This window comes from Nothoprocta perdicaria, unplaced genomic scaffold (genome assembly GCF_003342845.1).
Source record: "Nothoprocta perdicaria isolate Ctin4 unplaced genomic scaffold, notPer1 scaffold_50, whole genome shotgun sequence".
In the NCBI taxonomy this organism is placed as follows: domain Eukaryota; kingdom Metazoa; phylum Chordata; class Aves; order Tinamiformes; family Tinamidae; genus Nothoprocta; species Nothoprocta perdicaria.
The window spans coordinates 1,756,879-1,783,564 of record NW_020455755.1 but is presented as its reverse complement, the minus strand read 5'-3'; the positions used below and the strand labels follow the sequence as shown (position 1 = coordinate 1,783,564).

At 41.5% G+C, this 26,686-nt stretch overlaps 1 protein-coding gene across 1 annotated transcript; it reads left to right on the top strand.

Annotated features, from left to right (window-relative positions):
- The first annotated feature begins 329 nt into the window (after positions 1-329).
- Positions 330-20,037, top strand: APPBP2 (amyloid beta precursor protein binding protein 2). Its single transcript, XM_026047724.1, has 13 exons — positions 330-488; positions 7,934-8,022; positions 8,560-8,711; positions 8,987-9,110; positions 13,445-13,613; positions 14,160-14,249; positions 14,692-14,759; positions 14,839-14,944; positions 15,295-15,419; positions 15,567-15,652; positions 16,073-16,263; positions 16,471-16,636; positions 17,445-20,037. The coding sequence occupies exons 1-13, from the start codon at positions 348-350 to the stop codon at positions 17,696-17,698; spliced, it is 1,761 nt and encodes a 586-aa protein (XP_025903509.1). The 5' UTR covers positions 330-347; the 3' UTR covers positions 17,699-20,037.
- Positions 20,038-26,686: the final 6,649 nt, after the last annotated feature.

Genomic DNA, 26,686 nt, shown 5'->3' with positions numbered 1-26,686 from the left:
CTGCGCGTGACCGGGGGGTTGACACGTACACACACACCCCCACGCGCACGCGGAGCAGCCCTGTCGCGATATCCCCCGCGCTATCGCGACACCGCCCGCCCTGTCGCGACAGCAGCGACCACCTCCCTCCGCGCGCCATTTCCTCTCAGCCCCTCCCGCGATAGAGCCTCATAATTCCTCATTCCCTGCTGTTTTTCCCTTTCCTCCCCCCGCGCCCCCCCCCTCTATTAACACGCATCCGTGCGCGGAGCGGCCCCCTGCGCGGGCGCGCACGGGGGCGGGGCGCGCGCGGGCGGGAGCGGCCGCGGGGGAGGGAAGGGAAGGGAAGGCGGCTCCGCACACCCAAGATGGCGGCGGTGGAGCTGGAGTGGGTGCCCGAGACGCTCTATAACACGGCGATCTCGGCCGTGGTGGACAGCTACGGGCGGGCGCGGCGCCGCGACATCCGCTCGCTGCCCGAGAACATCCAGTTCGACGTCTACTACAAGGTACGGCGAGGCGGCGGCGGGCCGGGCCTGCCCGGGGATGGAGGGCGAAGCGGCGGCGGAGCCCCAGGCCGCTCCTCCGGGCCCCGCGTGAGGCGGCCGCGGCCGAGGAGGCCTCGCGGCGGCTCGGGGCAGCGCGAGGCCCCGGCGGTTCGGGGGGCTCTGGGGAGGCCGCGAGCGGGGCCCGCTCGGGGCCCTGCGGCCGGGGGCTGCCGGAGGGCGCCGTCCTTCGAGGGCAGCGCGGAGGAGCCTCCTCGGCGGCGGCAGCGCAGGCTGCGACCCCGCTAACCGTGCAGGGAGGGTGGTTTCCYGTTTATTCTGCTTATTTATTTATTTTCGCCGTGCCGCTGGAAGGGCTGATGTCCACGGTAGAAGGCACCGAGTTTGCCCTTGTGCCTTTCGGGGGGTCTGCACGAGGAGAGCCGAGGCTCTACAGATGATGCTGCCCGTTATGTTGAAGGCGCTCTGTGATGTTTGCCTTCTGCTGCCCCCCCTTTAAAATGCTCCGAGTTTAAAGGGACKCTGTGACGGTCCATTAATTTCCATTGTCCGCTGAATCCGGCAGATGAAAATGAGCATTCATTGGGAAGGAAACAGTATGTGAAAGGGGGCAAAAAAAGAAAAAAATACAGAAAAGCCCAAAACAAACAAACAAATAACAAAAAAGATAGCCTTTCCCCCATCAGAAAATACCTAAAAATATAGGATGTGCTGCATAAAATATTGGTCAGGTCAATCTCTATGCCCYAGAGGTATTGGCCCTCGGGTGTGAATGCAATATTAGTGCAGTGATACAGGAATAACATTTCACTAGAGTCAGGGAAATTGCACCTCCTAAGTTGAAAGAGACAAGTCCTTCTCCTGTGTGCTAGACATAGCCTGCCTTGTGTGCTGGGAAACGTGGAAAATCCTCCCTGCYGCACGTGAGCGTGCTCGCAGGTGACACAGTTGGAATATGGCAGTTTTTAGATAATCTTTGAGTGTGACACTAATGGTGTATGTGAATATACCTTAAMTATTAAGTGGCATGGTGGTTGACAAGGAGACTTCTCTGGCTCTTTCTGTCTTGATACTTATTCAGATAAGTGTCCTGCTCCTGSACTTCTTTACAAGCATTACAAGAGAGCTCTTCTAATGAAAGAAATGCCAAGATATATATTGTACACAAAGTATTTAAACTCATCCATGAATGATATTAAGAGATGATTGACTTGCATTTCAAGGGTTGCATTGAATCAGCTTAATTCCAAGCCTTTCTGTAATATAAAGAGGAACCACCTATATCTTCTGAAGAAAGGCTAAAGACTTGAGACTTTTCTAATCTGTTTCTTCTGCTTGTGTGCAGTGATACATTGTTTTGGGTGATGATAACAAATATGCAGAGTATCTATCTTCAAGAATAATGTTTCTATTGTGGTAATTTTTAGCTGCTTTAACTTTTGTTGAYGATGATAATTGGTATTGGCTTTCCTGTTATTTCTGTGCTCCATAACAAAAATCAACTTTGAGAATCTGAGGTATGTAAGATGCAGCTATATTCTTAAAAAAAACCTCCCTCTATGCAGGCCTTAATAAATGGAATACCACAGTCAGAGATGTCTGCCTGCTATGAATACCTTAAACAGTCGTATTCAGATGGCAGATCTTCTGGGATGGTGCTTGCATCTTTAATATACACAACGCTCAGTAGCTAGTTCTTGATTTCAGTATCTGGATAGCTAAAGCAATATAGCTAACGCGGGTGAATCACGTTGGAAAAAGGATTGCCCAGAGATGTTGTCTGGGACATGAGAGATTTATATTGTGCTGGTGCTTATTTTACTGTTTTGATTCTAAAAATAATTACAAGGATTTTTCAAAATGATGCAGATACTAGGTCGCCCGCCTGAAATGATGCTTATAATAGTTACGTACTGACAGTAAAGCTCTTTCAAGGAGAAATAGAAATTCCAAAGTCACTAACAGTCTTGAAAGGAAGACCCGCCGGAAGACCTCTGACTCTTTGTTCTGACTACGTATTTATTGCTGCTGTTGCTGTACTGAGAGGTTGTCAGCTGTTAGYATCATACAGAATAGTACCTATCTTGAAATATGGCTGAGGAAAGGTGGTATGTGATGGAGGATTCGTATGAATGTGCTCTCCCTGGAATTTTAAAGAAGATGGAGACTTTCTTTCTGTGATTATTAAAAGGAATAAAAATACTGCGCTTTTCTCATATCTAGCTTGCAAATAATGCCCTGTTATCCAGGTGTTATTCAGAGCGTGATACTGGAGAAACTAACACACATATTGCCAAAGCATTGGGCAAATTTATTTTGATATATAGTATGAATATTTGTTGGGTTTAGTTGATTTTTTTCTTTTTTTTTTTTTTTTAATATATCAATCAGTATGAGTACTGGAGTTTAATGTTGTTTCAGCCGTAGGTAACAGATGTACCAGCCTGTCCACAAGGATGGAGATGATGTAGGTAGGATAAGGTACTATCAGAGCAGTGGAAATAGCCACCTTTTCATAACAATAACCCTTTGGTTAAAAGGGAGGAAAGAGCTAGTAGAAAGTCTTGGGGTACCCTCTATACCAGTGTTTGGCTCTGTTCTTATAGTATGTTGCCTTTATTTACCATTCCTTACTGAATCCAATCATTTTTAGTTCTGCAGAGTCTAGATTTGTTAACTTTTAGGGTGTGTTTTATAAACATGTGCATTCAGTCTTCAGGTTGGAATCCCACCTGGTACTGTTAGTCACAGCATGTTACTTCTTGTGGATTTGGTAAGAAATRTGTTCTTTACAAAAGTGACAGAACTAGATAAGTTAGATAAGAATATTTATACTTMTTTATTTAGCATTTCTAAACAATTCTTGATATTACCTCTTTTAGCTTTGATTAATCATGACTATGGTAAAACAAACCTGTCCAGTAATGTGTTATTTTCAAGCATCATTTGAGTTTTCCTGGCAAACATTAGGAAAATAAGAGGTGACACTGGTACAGATATCCTGAAATTTCCAGATTTTATGATTGTTCTAAGAAATATGTAAATGTCTTCAGTTATCTTCTGCATTTGATAGGATGCTTCTTTGTTACTTTTAATGTTGAGCTTCACATACAGCAGGAGGCTAATGAGTGTAATCCTTGGGTTTGTACTGGATAACATGGAGTTTCAGCCAGTGTTTATGCTGCTCTTGGAACATCTTTTCTGGATTGTGACTCTTTTCTTTCTTACATTGTATTTTTTTTCTTTAAAGTCTCCTGGCTCCACTGTTCTTTGAAGAGTTTCTTATGGAATCACTAGGCACAGAAGCAACTGGAGATGACATTAATCTGCTTCAATCAGTCAGTGCTGAACTATAACCTTTAGTAATTGCTCTGTGTGAACTTTGTTCTTTGAGGGGAGGGAGAGGGAAACATTTACAATTTTTAGGCAAAAGCAAAACTCATTCTATAATCATGCCTTCTTAGATGAATGTTAGATAAATTTTACAATATGATATGAATCCAAATACCAGGCTCTGAATTTAGATTACAAAGTTTATACAGTTGGTGTAGTCACAATGTTGTGTGTCCTCACTGTATTCTGCTAATCCCCCCCCAAAATAAGCATGACTAAAGCTCTTGTATCACAACTAGTTATTCTATTAACAAAGCAAAATGAATAGCAGAAATTTGCTGACACTATTCACAACAAKCAATACAATATTCTCTGCAGTGCAGATTGTTTTTACTGATCAAGAGTCTTTAAAGGCATCTTTTCCCTGAAATTAGAATAAATTTGTCTTGTCCCAAGGCCTCTCACCCCTCAGTACTTGACAAGGGAGGAAGGAGTAAGCTACCTGTGATAGGCAGTGTAGTTGCTCTTTGGTTTTGAGGTTTTCTGGCCAGAGGAAAATGAATAAGGTCATAAACAAGCAGTGTTTCTTGAGGGATGCAAAAATCCAGAATTAGCAGGTCATGTTTTATGGGATTTTTGCTCATACCATCGGTAGAGGTGAGATACCTAACATCTCTAAGAAAAGAGTTTTCTCTATTTGTTTCCAGGCTGCATAGAGTTCAGATTTTTGTATCCCCTGTACTGGATGCTCTGTAGGTGCAGTTAAAAAGGCATTGGTTTCTGCAGTTGCTATTAATGTTGAGAAGGGAAGTTCAGTGAGGCATGGAGAAGCGTGCTGCTATGTGTCTGAAGAAGTAGGCTTCAAAAGTTAGTGAAAATAGGCTTATTCAGTAAGTTTGTTTTGTTGTTGTTCGTTTATTTTTAGCTTGAGGACCTTCTTGTAACTGTAAATATATTTTCAAGTAAGTTTAGCTATGGAATTGACTTATTTTATGCCCTAAATCATTTCTGATACAACCCAAGAAAAATTAGCGCTTCTTCAGAAACTTAGCAGATGGTTTTGAGATGCATTTAGGAAAAAAAAATATATTATATATTTCATTGAATTACTTTCTAAACTTGTTAATGTGGGGAAGGATGGAATAGGATTTTGTTTTAATATTTTGATACCATTCATTAATAAGGTCTCTTATTTTTCTCTCTAATGTGTCATTCATCAAGGGCTTGGTTCTATGCATTTACTCTTGAGAATTCCTTTCCCCGCCCTCTTAAGCAGAGAAAGGAGATTGTGGTCACAGCTGTATACACCCCCCCACACACACACACAYCCACCCCCCCAAGTAGTGCTTTTGTTAATGAAATATACAGACCTTTCTAAATTGAACACAGTATTTCACTCATGGAGAGACCCAACATAAGCCACTGTATTAAGATTATACTTTGATTCATGTGTTCAGGGCCAGAACTAGTGTTTCAGTAACATATAAGCTGTAAGTAATATCCTAGGCTCATACTCGGTTTTCTATAGCATTAAAAATCTCCACTGAACTTACCTTTTAGACACCAACTTACAATATTGTATTCATTTATTCCTAAGAAGCGACTGTCACTTCAGAAGTCCAGACCTCCACCATTCTAGTCAGGGGATGTTTTTCTTGAATCGCTGTTCTGTTTTGTTTTTCATGTTATGTAGCAATGCTTGTGGTCAGGAATTTTGTCTCTCTGGAACTTTAACAAGAACCATTTCTTAAGTACTTGCAACTGCTTCTCAATGAACAAATGAACGTTACTGAATCTCCTGGAATTGCTTCATGGTTTGACATCTACTCACTATTTCCATGTCTGATTGTTTGAAAAATCTTGCTGTAACAGCTACAACAGTTTCAAGAGACTTTAAGTGGTGCTGTTTCCATAAAATTGTCTGCCAGGATGTGGAGGGAAGGGGTGAATAGTGYGGTAAATATCCAAAGGATTCGGTATTTCTGGTTATACCAGTGTGGGGGGAAGTAGATTTTTTGCATGCTAGAATGGGGCAAGTGTTTACCTCTGAAATAGAAAGACAGATTTGCAGATTTCAGCCAGGTCTGTRAGGCCTTGAATCAAGTTCTACAGGGTTCTTAATTATTTCTATATTAAAATCAGTATGTCTATATTTTTCTATTGAGGGGTGTTGCCTTAKTTCTGTGTTTTGTTGTTGTTCCCCCCCATACACGGACACTCATTAGCACTGAAGATTCATTAGCAATTTAAAAATGTCATGTAACAGTGGATACTTAGAAAGCAAGTTTAACTTYGTAAGTAACATTAATTCTGAAATGTCTTCTTACAGGTAGTATTTGGTAAACTAGTATCACAGTAGTTCTGCAAGATAAGGGAAAGTATTAATGTACTTAATTGAATATTTAAATATTGCTTATATGATAGTACTTCTGATTTAACTGCTGGTAATATGAGTATATGCTGTAGTTTCTTTCACAGGTTAACTCGTCGGTTAATACTAGGTTTTGGGTGTTTGTGGTATGTTGTGTGTTTTTTTTTTTTGCTTTTTTTTTCCTCCTTCCAGAAAATATCTTGGGACTTCTAAAATTATTGTCTTTAGGCAGTTCTGTTGAAGAAAATGAGAGCAGTTAGCATAACAATAGGGTGTTTTTTTTTTCCAATTTTAAAAGAAAGTGGACTGGCTGTTCTTTTGCTATCAGGGAGGATATAACTTCAGAAGAAATTTTTGATCTTTTGAAGTGCAGGGACAAGGCACCATTTTATCTGAAGAATAACTATGTATGCAGACTTGCTTCGTGCTTTAAAGGGCTTCATTTTTTTCTTTTTCTGGTAAAGTAGATGACTAAAATCAGAGCATTCTTTTCTTGCAGTTGACATTATTAGGTCAAAGTATTTTGGAAGATTTCTTTTAGATTCTCTCTTTAAAATAATAAACCTACTGTGATGTAAAATCAGTGTCATGTGCTTTTATAAGAGCAATTGAACAAAAAAAAATCTGTACAGAAAGGAAGTTCTTGCATGCTTGGTTTTGAATCTCACTTGGTCCAACTCCTGCGAGTCAGATAAGGAAGAGAAAAAGATGCAAGATGTGTGTTGCAATTCTTATCAATTTGAGACTATCAATTTGAGATCTATTTGAGACTCTTGAGAAGAATATTTTATTGAAGTTTTCATTAAAGGGATTTTTTTTATCCTTAAGCATTTCCTTAAGCAAATAACGCTTTCCTCTCTTGGCCCTCACTTASTGTTTTTCTTCGTTTTTAAAAAACGATAGTCACACTTCTAATTTGGAAGTTGCTCATAGCTGTAAAACCTGCTCAGGTAGCACAGTATGTCTTACTGCTGCTATGAAAATGCTGATCCTGGCCACTGTGTTTGAATGGCTTYAACTCCCTGTGAGAGGCACCACATCCTGCTGGTTGCTCCCCAGGGAGCTACTACCTCGCAAGAGGGAAAAAACAGCATCCACAGTGTCCATTTTCCTTTGGAAACAATGTCTCTGTTCCACTGGAGTTTATAATGGTGATCTTGCTTTGAGAGAGAAAAATACAATCTGGAAAGCACTATTGACAAGGGCTTGTTTCTTTTAAACACATAAAACAAAACACCTGAAATAAAATAGGTGTCTAAAACAGTCTTGTGTTCCACGTAATCTGATGTTGTACCTTGTCAGACTTCAAGATRCAGCTCCAAGGTCAAGATTTAATATGCCATAATGGACTTTTTTGACATATATTTTTTATCTATTGTCTTTGAATTTATGCTATCACGTGGCAGAGTTCTGCAGCTTAGCTGTGTTTTGCATTCAGGACTCTCCACCATTTCTTTTTGTGAGCAAACCAAATGATGTAATATATTTGCTTAACTGCAGATACAAATCACTCTGGGCACGAAACTAGCTATTGCTTTTAATAAATGTACAAACAAATTCATCTGAGTTTTCGCATTTGCTCAAGCAGGAATTGCTCTTGCAAGCTCAAGTGTTAATGGGGTCAGAGCTAATGCAGATATTTAACTGTGGGTGTTGGTGTGTGTGTGTTTGTGTGTGKGGGGGAAATTGTTTGGGTTTGTTAGTATCAAGTTTTTAAATGCATTTATTTAATTTTTTTTTCCAGCTCTACCAACAGGGCCGCTTATGCCAGCTGGGTAGTGAATTTTGTGAACTAGAAGTTTTTGCTAAGGTGCTGCGAGCTTTAGATAAAAGGTAAGTATTTTAACATATTCATAATTCTCATTTCAACTCTTACTCCTTTGAGTTAGAGTTTTGAAATTTTATAGATAAATATGCCAAGGTACTTGGTTCCCTTAGACTTTTCCTTGGTAGTTTCAAGTTTTAGCATTCCTGCCCTTAATGGGTACCTCCCTACTCGTTTATCTGCTGCGTCTTTGGGAGTTGTAGGATAAGGCTAAACCTGATGCTTTTTCTCCTAACATTTTAACTGACAATGTTGTGTTCCACTTATAATAATGTGTGCATTGTTTGCCTTTTGCTTCCACTGGAGGATGTGCTTGTAAAGAACTATGTGTACAGTCACTTATGTGTTGGAAGGTTTAGCAACTGAAATCCATTAGCCTTGAGTTTGACAGTTACGCTTGTATTCATCTGGTTTTGGTTTGGGAGAGATTTGGAGTTCTTTCTGATTCACTGCTTGCTTGAATTCATGGTACTTGAGTCAACTGATAGGAATGTTTTAAAATTTTTATATATAACCTTTTTTAATATCTTTTTTCTATTTTTCAGACATCTGCTTCATCATTGTTTTCAAGCTTTGATGGACCATGGAGTTAAAGTTGCTTCTGTATTGGCCTATTCGTTCAGTAGACGGTGCTCATACATAGCAGAATCCGATTCTGCTGTAAAAGAAAAAGCAATCCAGATTGGCTTTGTTTTAGGTAACTGGGAATGAGAGACTATTAAGTATTACACTTTTTTGTGCAAGCCTCTTTTTTGTTGTGTTTTTTTTTTTTTTTTGTTCTCCCCTCTTCAAGTTGCTTGACAATGACTTTCTGTGTTTTAGCATAGGACATAGTGAATTCACATATTCCTGTTCTTTTATCTTTATTTGCAGTGAAATGTCAGATAAGTGCTCCTTTCAAAAGCTTTGAGTAAGTTGCTGTTCTCTTAAAATAGTATATTKCTGCTCAAAATTCTGTTCTTGGATTTCCAGGCGGCTTCCTATCAGATGCAGGATGGTATAGTGATGCTGAGAAGGTCTTTCTTTCCTGCCTTCAGTTATGCACCCTTCATGATGAAATACTCCACTGGTTTCGCGCAGTAGAATGCTGTGTAAGGTGAGCTGCCTGGTGATTCCCATACATCCTGATGTGAAATACTGATTAATGCATGTCTCAGTATTCAGGGGCACCAGAGAACTTTCCTGGCTATTGCTGAAGATCCTAAGTGTTTCCTTTTACAAGTTTTTTGGATTTCTTGCTTGTAAATTGTCAGCACAGTGTGAAAATTTTGCCTTCTCTACAGTGCAGTAGGTGCTAGACGGTGAAGGTGATCCAGTATCGCTGCCTTCAAGGCTTTTTGCACTTGAAGAGGTGTCATGTGTTGAGGTTTGCTGAGATGACATTTAATAAAAGCAGTCTTGCTGAGTCCAAATATGTTTGCAAATGATACAGGTGTGCAGAACTGCAACAGAAAGGGAAAGCATACTTTTCCTGAAACCAGACTCAAAGAGTTCTCTTGCTCTTTGCTGAGCTACGTAGGTAAATGTTCAGATGTCCACTTCTTGTGGACACCTTCAAAGATCCACAACTTGGAATCTGTTTTTTGTTTTTGACTTTTATACCTGCTGCAGCCAATTGATCTTGTGTAATATCCYTATTGTGTTTGAAGAACAGGAACTAGATTTTATGATCGAAAGCTAACAACAAAACGGTGCTTTTTAAAATCACCTATCCTACAACCTAGGAAAGCTGAACTGATGCAGTATTTAAACTCTTTGAAAATGCCACAACTTCATCTATGAAAATCTGATCTTTAGAAGGTGGGAGAATTTGGTCAGCCAAAGTGCCAGAAGGTTTGGGAAGCTCCATCAATAGAAGACAAGGAAACAGTTCAAAAACCAAAGATGTGCTTATTGTAAGGCCTAAGGAATAAGCTTTTCCCAGATAAGGAGAGATTTGTCGAATCAGGCTTGTGCATGACTTCTTTGCTGAGCTATCGAAGCTGTTAATGTTGCAGCTGTGTATCCACACGAGGGTTGCACTGACAGTCTGCAGCAGGTACCCGAGTAGATTCTGCTGGTAGTGCTGCAACTGCCCTTTGCGTGCTGCAAGTGTGTGCTTGAGCACCCCAGTATTAGTGGGCATAATTAAAATATGATTTGCTTGTTTTAATCTGTGCTAATAAATGACCAAGTACATCAAGTATTTATTTGAACAGAGGGCAAAACTTATCTTGGAAAATTGCTGCAAATGCTTTTGAACTGCTTTTTATGGTTGGACAAATAGGAAAATCAACTGGCCTTTGCCAAAAGCTACTTSCCTTATGTGCCAACCAGAGGGCCATGGCAACAGCTACTGCTCTGTCGGCTGCCACTCACTTTCCTGCCATAAATAAGAAAATAACTAATAAAGGATTTTTTCCCTGGCTTCTGTCATATTATGTTCTCATGCTTTGTTTCTTCCCAGCTTAGTGCTGGGATTGTTAGGGTCACCTGCAAACTTACTGTTATCTCTTACTTCTTGTGAATAAGGTTGCTATTTCTTTAGCTTTTATGGGGAATGAATTTAGGAATTGCCATCTAGTTTTTCTCTGCAAGAGGATGATCTGAATCTATTGGTGRATTATGGAGACAAATAGCATCTTTATTTAGTGAGACGATGATGTTTGCCTTCTTACTGGTCTAAAGAGAATTTCCATGTTGTATTGGTTTGTCTGGCGAGAAAAAATTACCTTAAAAGATCAACTCCCTCTTCTTCCCCAAATATAGGGGAAAATAAATGGTTTTAGCCCTAGGTAAACTTTTTCTTTGGGCAGGAATATTACAGCCCCTAAGTTGTGGAAAGAATACTTCCATTTTGTGCTAAGGAGAGGGGAAAAAAAAAAAAAGTTGGAGTGAGCTCCCCTGAGCTGTAGCTGTTAATTCTGCCTGTGCAGAGACGCCCATTGTTCCTGTAATGAGAGCTGATGGCCTGCATATAATATCGAATCCCTCCAGGCAGTAGTGTGAACGAGGAGACACTACTGTACAGTCAGGCATCTCATAGACAGTCAAATGACAGTGTAGTTCAGTTGGAAACATATTAAGTGGAAGGAATGTGGARCACTTTCACAAGTGCTAAATATGTAAATTCTGAAACCCTTTTGTGGGGAGAGCAGTAATTTTCTCAGCTTCAAAGTCACAAGGCAGTAAGATAAACTTTTTGTTTTGATCCTCTAATCTCTGCAGCAGAATATCCTGTTCTTACCATTGCGTTTGTGTTGGAAATGGAATTTTAAGTGAACAAAATTTAAGTCCAGATTTTGAAAATAAGGCAGTCTCAAAATCACATTTCTAAACTAGAGTACAGAGGCTGCAAGAAAGTTAATAGTTGGTAAGCATGCAGGGATTCTTAAGATYTGGTTTTTGTCTTAGCTTTTCAAACATATGTAACTGTTAATAGGCAAATAAATACATAGAAATGCTGTAAGAAGTAAAGAATAAAAAAAAAAAAAAGCCAAAACTATAGAAACTGAAAGATCATTTTAGTACAGGTAATGAAAGGAGAAATAATAGCTAATGTGGCAAGGTATTTACACTTTGAAGATCAAATTTCTGTTTGTAATGTGAGCATATGTKTCTTCCTGTGTTTCTTCCCTTAGTTACCTTATACCAGCTGTATGTGCTGCATCCTAAGAATCACTCATGCACTGAAATCAACTCCCAAGTTTTCTGGGTGTTAGTCCTACTATAGCTAAAGACAATCTTCTTAATACAAGATGAGTATTAGCATTATGGTGGTAAGGAGAAAAGGAAGCTTTGTTTCAAAATGGATATTAGTTGCAGTCAGTATTTAAGACTGACAAATCTAGTGAATTTTGCTAGGCTTGAAGCTATTCTTTTTAATYAAAAACAATAGAAACAGAAGTAACCTGAACACAGCACAGAGGTTCTGACTGAAACTTAAAAATTTAGTCTTTTCACAGGTATTATTAATAGGTTGCAGTTTAAAAAAGAGGAAAGACAATTTCATGTTTTTTTAAGATAGCTTGTATTTTCTTTGTAGCACTAGTATTAATAAATTATAGGAATGTACAAGAGAATGTAAAATTCTGAGATTTYTTTCTCTGCAACACTATCTTTTTCTTGTGTATATGTTCTGTTTTTAGTCTTCCTGAGGTGATGTGCAATGTGTGGTTGGTATATTTATATGCTTTTATGGAATTAATTTATTTTGAAAGAAAAAGAAAAAGCTACCCCTGAAAGGCTAGTATTGCAGACATCAAAGAGCATGCACAGTGATTAGCATAAATGTCCTGAGGCCTTTATTCTAGCTCTTGACTTTATCTTTCAGAATTTCTTTGGCTTAATAAGGGATTACTTAAAATCAAATAACAAAATTTCAACTTGCATRGAGGATTGTGTTAGGTTTAGCTTGGTGGGTTTTTTTCCTTTGTTTTCAATAAACATCTGAAGCATCCAGATGTTGGGTATTATCTTTTCCAAGTGCTTATCTAACTTGCAGTACTATTCCTATTAGTTTACATTGTTCCTTGTGACTTAGACTGAGTATTTTTCATGCTGCGTAGCAGCTCCMAAGAGAATGCCCTAGTCAGAATAGTGCTTCCCTCTCCTGGGAAGCAATAACTGATTGCTTGATCTCTGTAGCATCTTTAATATTCCTGTCTCTTATTACTTGAAAGTTCGATGTTGTTTTTTGCCTGCAACCAAGATTTCAATCTTTAGCATTTCTGCATCAYATTCAGTTCTCAATCACATTTCTTTCTGCCCAGTTTTTCCACAGAAAAAATGGTCGTCATTTTTCTTTCTATTCTTGAATCTGGTTGTTGGAAAGCTGGTGTGTTTGGCTTGTTTCTTTCTTAAAGGCCTTGTTTGCTGTTTTTRCAGGGCTAGTTTACATCTGTGTGTTCGACTGCCACACCACTCTTGTGAAAGTGTGAGCTTGATTTCTTTTCATGTTAATATTTGAGGTGTTCATGATGAGAAGATATAGGAAGAAGCTGCATTAGAGACTATGTTTACAACAGATTTAGCYGTTTTTTCTTGCAGCTGCAGGAAACGTAACTACAGCAATTTCAAAATCTCTGCTGAAATGATAACAGAAATTTTGGTTTAGAGAACTATTCAGTCAAACTCATTGTTCCTTTTGCTCCCTCTTTTTTTGAGTATGTTTCATGAAGTATCACAAAAGGGATTAAGTGGTGTGCATTAGGTTACAGTTTCAAATATTTAGTCCTTGTTTTCATTGTAACTTCTGCTTCACTCTGTACCTTTCTCCTCCTCTCTTGTGTTGTCCTACTGATTTGCAAAGGTTTTCCTGGTGTTTATTGATCTATATTCATTGTCTAATAGCACATTTTCTGGAGGGGCAAGACACACGTGCACACGCGTGCATCTTTTGTTTTAAATAGACTCTGGAAGCCAAAATTGCTCTCCTTATGTGTTTCTAAGGTTGCTGCATGTTCGAAATGGGAACTGTAAATATCACTTGGGAGAAGAAACATTTAAACTAGCTCAGTCTTACATGGACAAGCTTGCAAAACACGGTCAGCAAGCAAACAAAGCAGCACTCTACGGGGAGCTGTGCGCACTGCTTTTTGCCAAAAGTCACTACGATGAGGTGAGTAGCATTAGTTTGGTTTTGTTTTTCTTCAGGAAACCGGTGATGAAATTTGCTGGGAGGTTTCATGACTCTCTCATTATTCAGTGCAACTTTCTAGATTGTATTCCTGATCTTTCTATTGGTACCTCTGTGACACTACCAGAGGAGTACTTGATTATTGACTTGTATTTACTTGCTGATTGGAGTTAAACATGTAACAGTACTTGCGTCATTTCTAAATCTTGTTCAATATAGATGGATAGTGTTTTTTATTATCTCTAAAATATTTCAGAAGATAGATTTTTTAAAAGTAGGTTTTAAATTTTAAMCTCTTTTAAAAATGAAAAGCAGAACAGAAATAGCGTTCTTGTAGCTGTTCTGTATAAACTGAGGCTGCATTATAACTGCTGTGTGAGCTGTAGTTTTCATTTAGCTCCTAAATATACTGGCCAGGAAGCTGTACTGCCCARTAGGAGTTGTAAGGTAGCCAGGTAGTATTTTTGTTAATATTGCAACACAGTGAAGTTTTAACTTTAATTTTGTGGGTAACTCTTTGTTCCAAAGGCTTATAAATGGTGTATAGAAGCTATGAAGGAGATCACAGTTGGTCTGCCTGTAAAAGTAGTAGTGGATGTTTTACGGCAAGCTTCAAAGGTGAGTCTGAAGTCTTTATTTTGTAACAAAATTACTATCAAGAATAAGTGAGCCTAGGAAATGCTTCCAGAACTCTTGGATAAGCCGCTTTTTAATGACCCTTATGCTTCCTATTTGTCTGTTTGGTCCACCTCTGTCTTGTGCTAGTGGTTTTGGTTTGTTTTTTTCGTCTCCCAAAAGGGAGTTACAGCTACTGGAAGGACCATCCTAATAAAGTTAATGTTCTGTATGGAGGTTGTCTGTTCCCCTCTTTGAGCTAGACTAGGTCAAGTGCTCTACCTTTAGTTRATGACATACAGCACCTCTGAGCCTTTCCCTTGAATAATTGAAGAGTCCTTTAGAWTAACCATTACTCTTAATTTCAGAACATAATAATACTTCGTATTTGGGCCAATATCTGGTGGGGGCACATTTGAATACAAACCTTTATTTTCCCATTTAGGCTTGTGTTGTAAAACGTGAGTTTAAAAAGGCTGAACAGCTGATAAAACATGCAGTATATCTTGCCCGGTAAGTAGCACTCCCCRAAATTTCTTCTTAAGTTTAAGTGTAACTTGCCTCAAATTGTAATGGAAGTCTGTTTCAACAGGGAGCATTTCGGAGCCAAACACCCCAAATATTCTGATACACTACTAGACTATGGATTCTACTTGCTCAACGTAGACAATATATGTCAATCTGTTGCGATCTACCAGGTATGCAGTAAGGCTAAATGTCTTCAATTTCTCATATTGGTAGTATATCAACTATTTCTATTTTAACTTGCTACTTACTCAAGTTAATCAGTAGTTGACTTTAATTGCTGCAAAGCTTGTGGCTTAAAAATATTTGAGGCTTGATTGATTTTCTTCCCTGATTCTAAAGTAGCTTTTATGCATTTATGGCTTGTAAGTATTCTGAAGATAGGGACTAACCAGTAGGGTGGGGTTTGTTTGCTTTCATTTATAATAGTAAGAGTGGTGTTTTTTTTTTCCTTCTCTCCAGGGGTGGAGTTCTCTAGCTTGTTTTCTGTATTGATAAAATTGTTTGCTTTTAACACTTTCAGACAGCTCTTGATATCCGGCAGTCAGTATTTGGAGGTAAAAACATACATGTAGCCACAGCTCACGAAGACTTGGCTTATTCTTCTTATGTTCACCAGTACAGCTCTGGAAAATTTGACAATGCACTGTGAGTACTATTGTTTGAGAGACTGGCAACTAATATAGTTCTTTAAGAACACTTCTTATTTAATGTAAATTTTCCTATTAGAATTGAAGTGCATTTGCTTATTTGCTGATAATTTAAATCCTCACRTGTACACTTGAACTCTTTCAGATTCCATGCTGAACGTGCTATTGGCATTATAACTCACATTCTCCCAGAAGACCATCTTCTCTTGGCGTCTTCAAAGAGGGTTAAAGGTAGTGTGCTTTATTGCTGAGACATTTTAATATTTTATTGTTGGACATCAGTCATTCAGATATGTTATGTTCCTAGCAGAGATAATGTAACTTTTTTTATTTCTGTGTCAAACAGCTCACACGAGAATACATTCTAGTCTTCAATGTTTTTTGTCAACGCTTCTTGTAAAATATAAAGAAAAATTTAAAGTTAGTTGGAAACTTTTTTGAATAAAGGAGGAAAAGAAGAGGTAAAAATATTWAATATGAAAGTGTTGGTAATTAGATATCTGGTCATACCTTTCTACAAGCTCTTGGAAAGAAAGCCTGGTCAGGCCTCTTCCAAGAGGCCTTAGGTAGATGGCTTTCCGCTGCCTACAGTTAACATCTCTCTGCGTTTAGAACATAGTAAAGTGTTTTTTCTTCCTGTCCTGTATTCAGCACTTATCCTGGAGGAGATTGCAATAGACTGTCACAACAAGGAAACTGAGCAGAGATTACTTCAAGAAGCTCATGACTTGCATCTGTCCTCACTCCAGTTAGCTAAGAAAGCATTTGGGGAATTTAACGTACAGACAGCAAAACACTATGGCAACCTTGGGAGACTGTATCAGTCCATGAGAAAGTTTAAGGTAGGATTATGTATTGTAAATGTGAGTAAGAAYTTGGGGAAACCTGTTTTTGCTTTTCCTACTATATTATTGTTTATTTTATAAAATGCTGTGGACTACTTAGCCACTGCATAGTTACTTTTCCTGAAATCTTACATTTTTCTAACTTGCTACTTTTTATGGCATGATGATGTCTGTGRCTGACCCGTATGAACTTGTTTCTTACAGGAAGCAGAAGAAATGCACATCAAAGCAATTCAGATTAAGGAGCAGCTTCTGGGTCAAGAGGACTATGAGGTTGCCCTGTCAGTGGGACATCTAGCTTCTCTATATAACTACGATATGAATCAATATGAAAATGCTGAGAAGCTTTATTTGAGATCCATAGCTATTGGTAAGTGGTACTTAAAATACATGCTGTGTTGCTGTCCTGACATTGCAGGAAACTAAAGGCTTTTAATAAATCACTTAGTTAAATGCAACATGTTTATTTGCATGCGGGTTGATTCTAAAGATAATTATTTTTCTTGAAAATTCTGCTAGGGCTTGAATTCTAGAACTGTGTTATTTTTAGTGCTTCATCAGAATCTGCTCACTCTGACCCTTCAAAAGATTGAGGGGGAAAAAAATGAATTATTAAAAGCTTGGGTGTTAGAACTCCAAAGTGTAACAACTATCTGGGCCTTAAGTTCAGGGTGTAATTGCCTTTTGAAATAAATTGTTGTGTCTGTCAGCCTTATAGTCAAAAAATTTTCTTGAACATTTGTCACTAACAGTGAGCCTATCAAAGCAAATTAAATGCATCYCTGGGCAATGCTGTGGCTCAGTTTTAAGGCAATCTTGGTTTGTACAGTTTGCATATATGATTTATTACAGTAAAATATGTAATTGGAAAGCAAGGAAAGGAAAACCAGCACCAGTGCTTAAATCTGAGCTTGGACTGAAATTAGGACATAGTTGTCCTGTTTATGACACTGGTAGATGCTATGTGAAAATGAAGGAAAAGGCTGACATAAATTGATCCAGAAAACTTGTGTGTTGTTCCTATGGTCTTTTTATTATTATTTTTATTGTTATTATTATTATTCTCCAGTACAAAAAGGTGATGGCTGTGCTAACTGCACACATAAAATGGTATGAGAAAAAGTTCAATGTTTTGAGTGGATTAGCTTTTCATTCTGATGTCTTTTGGATTTCTTTAGGAAAGAAGCTTTTTGGTGAAGGATACAGTGGACTTGAATATGATTACAGAGGTCTCATTAAACTGTACAATTCCATTGGCAATTATGAGAAAGTTTTTGAGTACCACAATATTTTGGCCAATTGGAACCGGTTGCGGGATCGGCAGTTCTCGGTTACAGATGCCCTGGAGGACGTAAGCACCAGCCCTCAGTCCACTGAAGAAGTGGTCCAGTCTTTTCTCATGTCTCAGAACGTTGATGGACAGAGTAGCTAAGGAACTTGGTCAATTAACCAGTTAAGGGTTTTTTGTTTTGTTTTGTTTTTCCCCAGATTACAGGGGAAAGTCATACTGTGAAATCTAAACCATGTAGTTCTCTGGGGGCTGGAATTTGCATTGAAACACTGGTCCAGTCTGCTGAAGAGTGCCCATACGGATGAATGTGTGTTAAATTCTTATCAGCATGTGTATGGCATGTTTAGCTCGGCTCAGATTTTGAACTTGGTATTCCGGCAAGCCCGTTCTCTCTTTCTCTCCTTTCAAAAGAAGCTACTTTGCAGGAAGTCTGCAAGAAAACATTAAATAAAACCGTTTGAGTCCAAAAGAGTTGCTTGCTTGTTATGAATGGAAGGTTTCATCGAGAGCTTTCTTCTGACAAATAGAAAGAATACGTGCTGTCCTGTAAGAAGTTAYGCAAGGAAGGTCTTTCTACTGTATGCATTGTAGCAGAGTTCACCACAAACATTTAAGAAAAGGGAGAATGCCCTAGCCTTGGCTGCTGCCTTATGAAGAAAAGTGGCACAGAACCACTTTGGAAAGCAACATACTCTGTGAACCACAATAGATTGCTAAGCAAGTAATCACCGTATGTTGTTTTTAAACTCCTGAACTGGACCAGTGTTCATCTGTAAGTGATAGAAGATCCRGTAGACCAGCAATCTTAGTTTTCTTTGGTACCAACCAAGAGTGCTAATCTTCAAAACAGGACCAGGAAAACCCGAAGTGGACCAGCCTGCTAGAAAAAGTTTTGGACCAGTGGCTTTAATTTAATATTTCTGCCCCTGCATTCACTTTTACAGTAGAACTGTTTCATTTAGATGTATGATCAGTGCAAAATTATATTCATGTAATAGATACAGAACTAGGAAGTGAACGTTCTTTAGCAGTTGCGATGGCATGTCTTTAACTAGTAAGCTTCTACGGATATTAATGTCAATGCCACAAGCAAAAACTAGAAATGCTTAAGTATTTGCTGCAGCCATCTTTTCCTTTTTGAATGGGCTTATTCTAATAATTGAGGCAGTAACTTGTTTATACCGGCTGATAGTTTTGTATTACAATCCAGTTCAATTTTATGTTTCTGGAGAACACAACTTCTTGTACAGTTTGCAGGGGTCAGCGGAAAATGCCAAAAAGCACAACAGGTCTTTTTTTGTGATGCTTCGTTTCTACATTAAACAATAGTACAACCAGAAACTGATTCCTTTATATTAATTTAAAAAGCAGAAGTCAGTTATAAAAAGCTCCTTGAATAACGCCTATCTCACTAGCTTGTCTTAATTTTTCTTCTGTTTTGTGGGGTCTGCTTTGTTGTGAGGTTTTTTGGTTTGGGTTTTTTTAACGTTGAGGTAATATTTGATTTGAAAGTCTGTGTAACCTAGCAAGCTAGAAACAACTCACTGCTGTTACCTCAGTTCTTATTATAGTGGCACAAACGGTGCTCCTATAGTTAGGATTCTGTCGGTTTTGGGTTTTCTCCCTTCCTCCCCTATTTTCAGGGGTTTATAACTTGGCCGTGACAGTTCAGTCCAAGTTGAGGCTCAGCGAGGGAGGTTCCCACAGGACTCGAACTGGATATTTGCTTTGGGATTTGTTTTTTGTTTGTTCATAGAGCTCGGGGCAGGATAAGGTGCCCGAAGCTCTTCAAGAGTGCGGAGAAGAAACAGAAGTTTCAGACACTATGTAGAGCCTCTTGGCTCTCTTACACGGTGCAGGCAAATAGTTCGTATACTAGTGCCTTCAAGTATCTTTTGGGAGGGAGAGGCTGAATAATACCACCTTTTAAAATGTAGTTATGTAACTAGTGAATGCAGCTTTAATAATTGCATATTTGGGGTATTTTAAATGAAGCATTAGAAAGTATTTGCCAAAAAAAAAAAAAGAAAGTGTTAACTTAGGCTGCAGTATATTCTCAAAGGCTGCTCAGTAAAAATCCACCTTAAAATTGTGCATGGATTTAAATTTAAACTACTTTATAGCTGTTTTTGTTGCTTATGTGAATTTTTTACATACTACAAATGTATTTGGCTAACTACATGCAAAATGTTTTTAGCCCTGAATATTCATATAGCAGGGCACTGAAGACTTATAAAACTTCTGAATTTTTAGTTCCTATTAAAACAAATTAAAAACAAATATATGATACTAGTACCAGAATTGAAACGGGGAGCTCTAAGATTTTCACAGACAAGTTGTATAATTTCTGTACTGCAGAACTAAAAAGAACAAAAACAAAACCCTGTGACTGGGTCTGTGGATTGCTGTTGTCTGGAGATGCCATTTCTCAACATTTTCCACTTGCGTCTCTGCTTCTGGTTTTTGTCGGAAGAACCTCGGAGTTCTCATGGCTTCATTGGGAGCAGGTTATTTAAGTGGTGATAAGTGCTCTGTGGGAACCGTTGCTCTTCCCGCTCCCTCTGCTCTCAGTTCTGTGTCAGTTTTATCAGTTGCCTTCACGGTAGCAGGAGAGCTCCCGGGCTGAGGCGGGTTGGGGAGCCTTGTGCTGCTGTCCGATAACCAGACGCGTCGGTCAGGTTGGTCACAGGGCCCYCTCTCTTCTCGCAGACTGGGTGGCTGCATGTGCTCCTCTGTCTTGCTTAAAGCTGCTTCGGCAGCTTGTTGTGTTTAGGGCTTCTCTGAAAGGAATTACGCTCCTCAAGATCACTGGGAGTTCTCTTTGGTAATGGGCCCTGGCCAAAAAAAAACGTTTTGCCACCCCGTTGAGCTGACCAGCTTGTAGCCACGCTGCAGCACGCTCATGTTGGTGAAAGGCAGCTCTGGCTCGTGGCTCAGGTTYTCAAAGCACAGGAGGCTGCAGGACACTCGTAGCTGCCTGTGAACTGCCTTGCTTGCTCTGCATGCTGCAGTTTGAACCTTGGCTTAACCCTGGCCCTGCTGCAGCTGCGCTCTTCATGTGCTAACATTAAAACTGTCTTTTTCTTCCATTTTTTTTCAAATCTCTATGTCTTTAATTTCTTTTGAGAACTGCATTAGCTTTCTGCATTGGCATGTGGGCACTGCTTGAAATGCTGTGCTTTGAGTTACTGCCGTGCTATGTGCTTGTCCCTGCTCGTTGTGTGGAGCCTAGAGCACTGGGTGACTTTGGAGCAAGGTAAATGTACCTTCCAGGCCATACCTCTGCAGTAAGGACYGTCCCTGCCGTAGGAACGTGGACACCTCTGGTGACTGCAACAAACTTGCAGGTGATCTTAATAAAACACTTTATTCCGTGACCTCTGTGCCAGGTGGAGCTGAAGGAGCAGCGGGTGGGTCCCCGTCCTTGCTCCTGCTGGTGGATCCACGCTGTGTGGCTCTTCATGCAGTGCATGGAGAGGAGAGCAGAGGGATTTTCTTCCCGTGTAGCTCCCAAAACAGGGATTTTGTGCACGTCTGATTGGCCAGGGGCTACGTGGGCAGCCTTCATGTTGGGGGCACTCGTGCCTCCTGTGACCGAGTAGCCAACTCGGCAGCACCAAAGCTGGTTGGTTATTGGCGTTCCCTATGGGCACGGTGCACCCACCAGTGTCTCTGAAGGTGTTCTGTGGTGCTGACATTAAAACGGAGACCTGAGAGGGGCAGTCCTGTGAAATCCACCTGCAGAGTTTTCCCTCTTGAAGGTAAGTTGGTCACATTGCAGTGCATCCTCATGGCTGTTGAGGACAGATGGGGTTCTTGTGGAGAAAAATTTAATTATCCTTCAAATTTAAGCCCTTATGGTTGTATTTCTAACACTAACTGTTTGAAACAGTTATTCTTACATTCTAATGCAAACATTTCAGTCTTACAAAGAAATCAGGATTTCTGCCCTCTTGCTAGGGCTCAGGCTGCGCTGTGGGTTCCATGTCTTTTGGGTTTCTTTTGGGTTTTCTTCCCAGCTAGAGTTTATGGAAGGGCAGAAGCACATYCAGTGTTTGAGAAGCAACAAAGGAGGAAGGGGAAAGCTGCAGAAGGGCCTTTCAGAGGCAACTCCCTCAGCTACTTGAAGTACAGCAGCTAGTGACTATTTGGCTCCATGCAGTTGCTTGGTCACCTTTAAGGCATGATAGTTGTTACGACCATCAAGTGTCTGCCTCTGTTTCATAGTCTTTATGTGCACTCTTTACTTTGTATAGATATCTATTGTTTAAGACTTTTTTTTACATGAGGTTTTTGTTAAATAATTTTGGAGGGTTTTTTTGTTGTTGAATTCTAACTTATTAGGAAAATGATGTTCTTTAAAAATGAAGTTTTCCTTTAAATGTGCTGCAGTCTAAAGTTTGCTAAAGGTGCCATTGCGCTGCTTCTCGTGGTACAGAAAATGCACATTTAATTTCCTTTTTATAATCATACAGATTGATAGAATAAAAAAAAAATAAAGCATTGTGCCTAAAACATGATTGAAGCTATTGACAAAACTTTACTCAATGGATGAAAATGAGATTTAACTGCCCAGGGAGGCAGCAGGTAGCAGGGGAGGCCTTGCTGGTACCAGTCTCAGCAAAGATTCTTTTCTCTGTGCAGAAACTTTTATTTTATGTGAAACTCACTGTTTTCCCCCCGTTTCCACCCCCTTTCATGTKTTCATAACCAGAAAGTTACTGGCCAAATGTTACTTGCAAATCTGAATATTCCTTGTGAGCGTGTTCGTGTTTGATGCAAATGGCCTGTTGCATGTTTTATTCCTTGGCCTTTTGGGGATTTCTGTGAGAAGYGGGGAGGAAGTTTCCTTCACCTGACCGTAAACCACCTATGGAACAACTGACAGCAGTAGTAAGGCTTTTGTCTGTAAATCTCAGGAATGTTTTAGGCAGTGAAACAGGTTTCCCTTCAGTGATATAAGGTGCGTGCTCTAGGGTCTTGTTTAACAATATTTCATTGCAATCCTAGGTATCTATAGCATGAGTGGCCTTAGTGAGTTTGTTGAAGTGCACATTTTTTTTTTTCCAGAAGTAAATTTTAAGATGAAAAAGATATATACTATATAAATATATAGAGATATTTAGGAACTTGGTTTGTGGTGCACAAGTTCAGTGTTGGATCACTAAATAATTGTCGCAGGTACCATATGTGTAACTCCTTTCTTTTATGTATATTCTTTTATGGGAAGCAATGTTGCCATGGTAACTCCAACTTTACAATTTCTTTACTACTTAATGATGTGAATGAACTCTACATTTTATTGAATATTACCAGGCTCAGTACTATTTTTATACTTTATTGAACTACAGGGGATTTTAATTTAATAGCATTCTAAAAAAGATGTTGCTTGAACTGTATAACTGTATAAATCCAACTACTTATATGAAAAAACACCTCTAAATGAGAATCTCTACCTGTAGTGCCACAGTCATTTATACGAGAATATCTTGATCATTACTAGACTTTGACGACCACCCTCCCTGTCGTGTCAAGACTAACGTTTCGTATCCTCCTTCTCACAGACTGCAGTGCCCGACATTATTTGTAACCATCAAACCATACTATGTTTGTAACCAGCATTGTGATATTCTGTAACTGTATTGCTAAAATGAAATATTGACCTAATAAATATAGTGTTCCTGCATTTGGGAGTATTGGCGTTGAATTCACTTGATTTGCTCTGGAGAAACACGTGCGCGCGCGCTCCCCGCGGCGCGCGCTCCCCGCGGCCGGCGCCCTTTGAGGTGCAGTGAGAGCAGCCGCGGTTCCTGCGCGGGCTCGTCCGCCTGTTGGGCAGCGGCTCCTCGCCGCCTGTTGCAGCAGCAGCCCCGGGCCCCTCGTCCCCCCTCGCTCGTCATCAACGGGGACACACACAGTCGGCACCCGCGTGCTTCTGGTTCATGCAGTTAACTAAACACTGAAAAAAAAACCCTGCCTTTTGGGTAACATGTGATTCAATTGCTGGCATCTTTGGGTTTTTTTGATGCCCTATCATGTTGTGTTTGCACCGTCCCCGTTTGGTGGTCAGTGGGACGGGGCTGGTGCTGTGGGTGATGGGCCGGGATGGCTGCCCCATTCGTGGCTTTCTCAACTCCTTCCCTTCTCCCCAGGGAAGCACCGACGTCTGGGGACACCAAAACTGAAGGACGAAGCAGCAGATCCTCCGAGAGGAGCGGAGCAGCCTGTGACAAGGAAGAACTATCAAGCAGAATGAGCCAGTAAAGGAAACCTGGGGAAAATGGAGGTACGTGGCCACCCCCGGCTTCTGGAGGAGTCGGACCACGGAGCTGGGTCAAAGCTGCTTCCAGCCACAACTTCTTTCCCCGACTAGTGCAAACAAGGCCCTGACACCAGCAGAAAGACTCATGCATCCCTACTGGGGCCAGGGACCCTTCAGGAATGTGCTGGGAAYGCCCATCCCAAAGGGATTCCGTGAACTTGCTGCTGCTGTGTCTAAATGGGAGTGAGGAAACGCCTGTGCTGGGACCCCAAGGTGCCGCCTCTCCCATTGCCTCCCTTGGCCCCTGTCACCCCGGCGGATGTCTAGGTTGTTCCTAGCAGAGCTCTGCTTTTCTTGAGAGCTTTCCTGTCACGTCCAAGACCCTCAAGTCCTACCTGATACGTTCGGGAGTGATCTAGGACGTGAGCACGCTTTAATCTTGCTCAACCTCGTTTTGAACGYGTGTGACATTTTGAGGGCACGCCGTGTTTGTCTCTGATGCGATTGCATGTGATGTTACGGCTGATTTATGGCGTGTGTGCTGCAGAAACGGCTCCCARCCTTTCTCTTCCGTAGAGCTGCACGTCGTGCTGAGCCAGGTGTGCGCGGTGCGGGCAGCTCTGCTTTCGCTGCAGTGCTCGGTGCACCCCAGCCGCTCCCGCTGCCTGTCCCCGGTGCTGCGAGGAAACCCCGGGAGAAGCGGAGTCTCCGCAGCTGGATGAGGATGCTCTGAAGCTTCCCCCTTTGCAGCTCTTGAGAGCAGGTTCTGCCTCTGCTTTGCACAGGTGCCCTGTGGGTGCCGCAGTCCCTACCAGGGCTTCAGGACATGGGACCCTTGGAAAGTGAGTCTCTTTCTGAAGAATTCCCCAAAACGCCAGTGTGGGCTGCTGAGCCTGGGAAGGAGCGACCCTGCCCCAGCCTCGCTTCGGCTCAGATGTAAAGGCAGTAACCGAAGCCGTTGCCAAAACATCCCAGTTGTAGCACAGGGAAGGATCTTCTTGTTTTATTCTGTTTACTTATCAGACAAAACGCTCCTGTGCCAGGCTATTGCTATTTTTGATGTYATTGCTATTTTTGATGTTTTCCTAAAACCTAGATTCCACCCTCAAATCCAGCCCACCCCAAAACACAGCTGCTCAGCTTCATTACTATTTTCTCCTCCAGTTTTTGCTCTCCTAAAGTTACCAGTTCCCTGTGGACCCTCTTCCTGGGTGCTGGGATCACCTGGATCAATGTGCGGCGGCCGGGGCGCCTGCCAGCAGCGCTGACACYGCTCTGGGCACGCGGCCACTGTTTGCCCACAGCTGCTGGAAACGACAAGAGCATGTGGAGATGTTAGGAAACTTCTGTTGTCACCCCACCACGTGCTCGCCAGGAGGTCTCTCCCTCTTGCTGTCTTCTCTCTGCTGGTCTGTCCATGGAAGGAGCAGGGAAAGAGATCAGGGAAAGGGTGGCTGCTGCGCAAATGTGTCACCAAAACCTGCTCCTGCTTATTAGGCTTTATTCAAAAGGGATGAGGTAGCAAAAGTAGATAGGGTAGTGGGCATCCTCAGAGAGGTCTTGATGCTGGTGTGTTGCTGTTAAACTCCAGGGTAGTTGTAAATAGGATGGGGTGGCTGCAAATTGCACACTTGGGTTTGGCTTGGGTGAAGCCGTTGCTGTGAGGCTGCAGGATCCGGGTGGTTTGGGGAAATGGGGGGGCTGCTCTCATGCTGTGCATTGTGCTCAGGCCGTTGAGTGATGATGCTGCACGTATGGATTTCTGCCTCTGTAGGTGTCTGCTAGAACCTTTTAAAAAAACAAACAAACAAACAAAACAATCCACATCAATGGCAGGAATGTCTCCTGTGAGGCCAGAGCAGCAGCCTGGGGCAGCTGATGCTGTTACACCCCAGCTGCCCTCTGGGGTCTTGACCATCAGGTTGATGCTGCACGTGGGTCAGCTCCACAAACACCTCTTCACTAGCAAGGAATAGGAACGCCACGTGGATCACGATGCCTAGGGATCTAGGCTGTCAAGCCAAGAGTAATCCCAAATCCTTGCTTTCCATTGTTACCCTTCAATTGCAGTGTCTTTCAGCATTTTGGGCACTTTGTCTTCAGTGCATTTATCCTGTAAGCGTTAAGTGTCATCTCTGCTGCTCGCTTAGGCGGCGATTATCTGTAGAGGCAGCGATTCAGCAGGGCTTGCCTGGAGCCTCGCAGCCAGCAAGGGGGAACTCGGGGCTGCGTTTTCTACGTCACACTGTCTGGCTCCTTGTTTTTCAACTTCTAATTTATCAGCTTGGATTTCAAGTGCTGCAACGTGACAAATTGGACCTTTTTTTAGAGGTAAACAGAGGGGACCTGGGGAGAAGAGAGAGGCAAAGCAAGATGGGCTGCGAAAACTCCCCCAGGCCGCATGGTTGTATTTTAGCAGCTCCAAAATAGGCCTGTGTGGGACAAGCCGCGTTGCAGGGGCCGGGCGGCCGCGTGCAGCAGAGCTGAGCTCTGCGGTGGCCCCGGTGTTGTCCCTGTGCCGGTGCCAGCGGCTGCTCTTGCTGTCCCACCCGTGACAGGTTGCTCTGCATTCCTGCCTCCCGGCCCCGCACCACAGGAATGCTCTGAGCATCCGCCCTGCTGCATGGAGCCACGCTCAGGGACGTCACTGAGAGCCTGCTGCCTCCTTACACCCTTCCTACGGCTCTTTCCCTMATTCCCTGCCTGCTCTCTTGGGATAATAGGCCCATCCGCCTGACTTCTGCTCTGCTGCTTGTCCGTCCTGCCCTCCCGAGTGTTTCGCCAGGCTCCGAGGGCAATGGCTGCGCTCGGCGCAGGAGGAGACGGTCCCCGGGCGGCTGATGGGGTCCCGTCACCCACGTTACCTC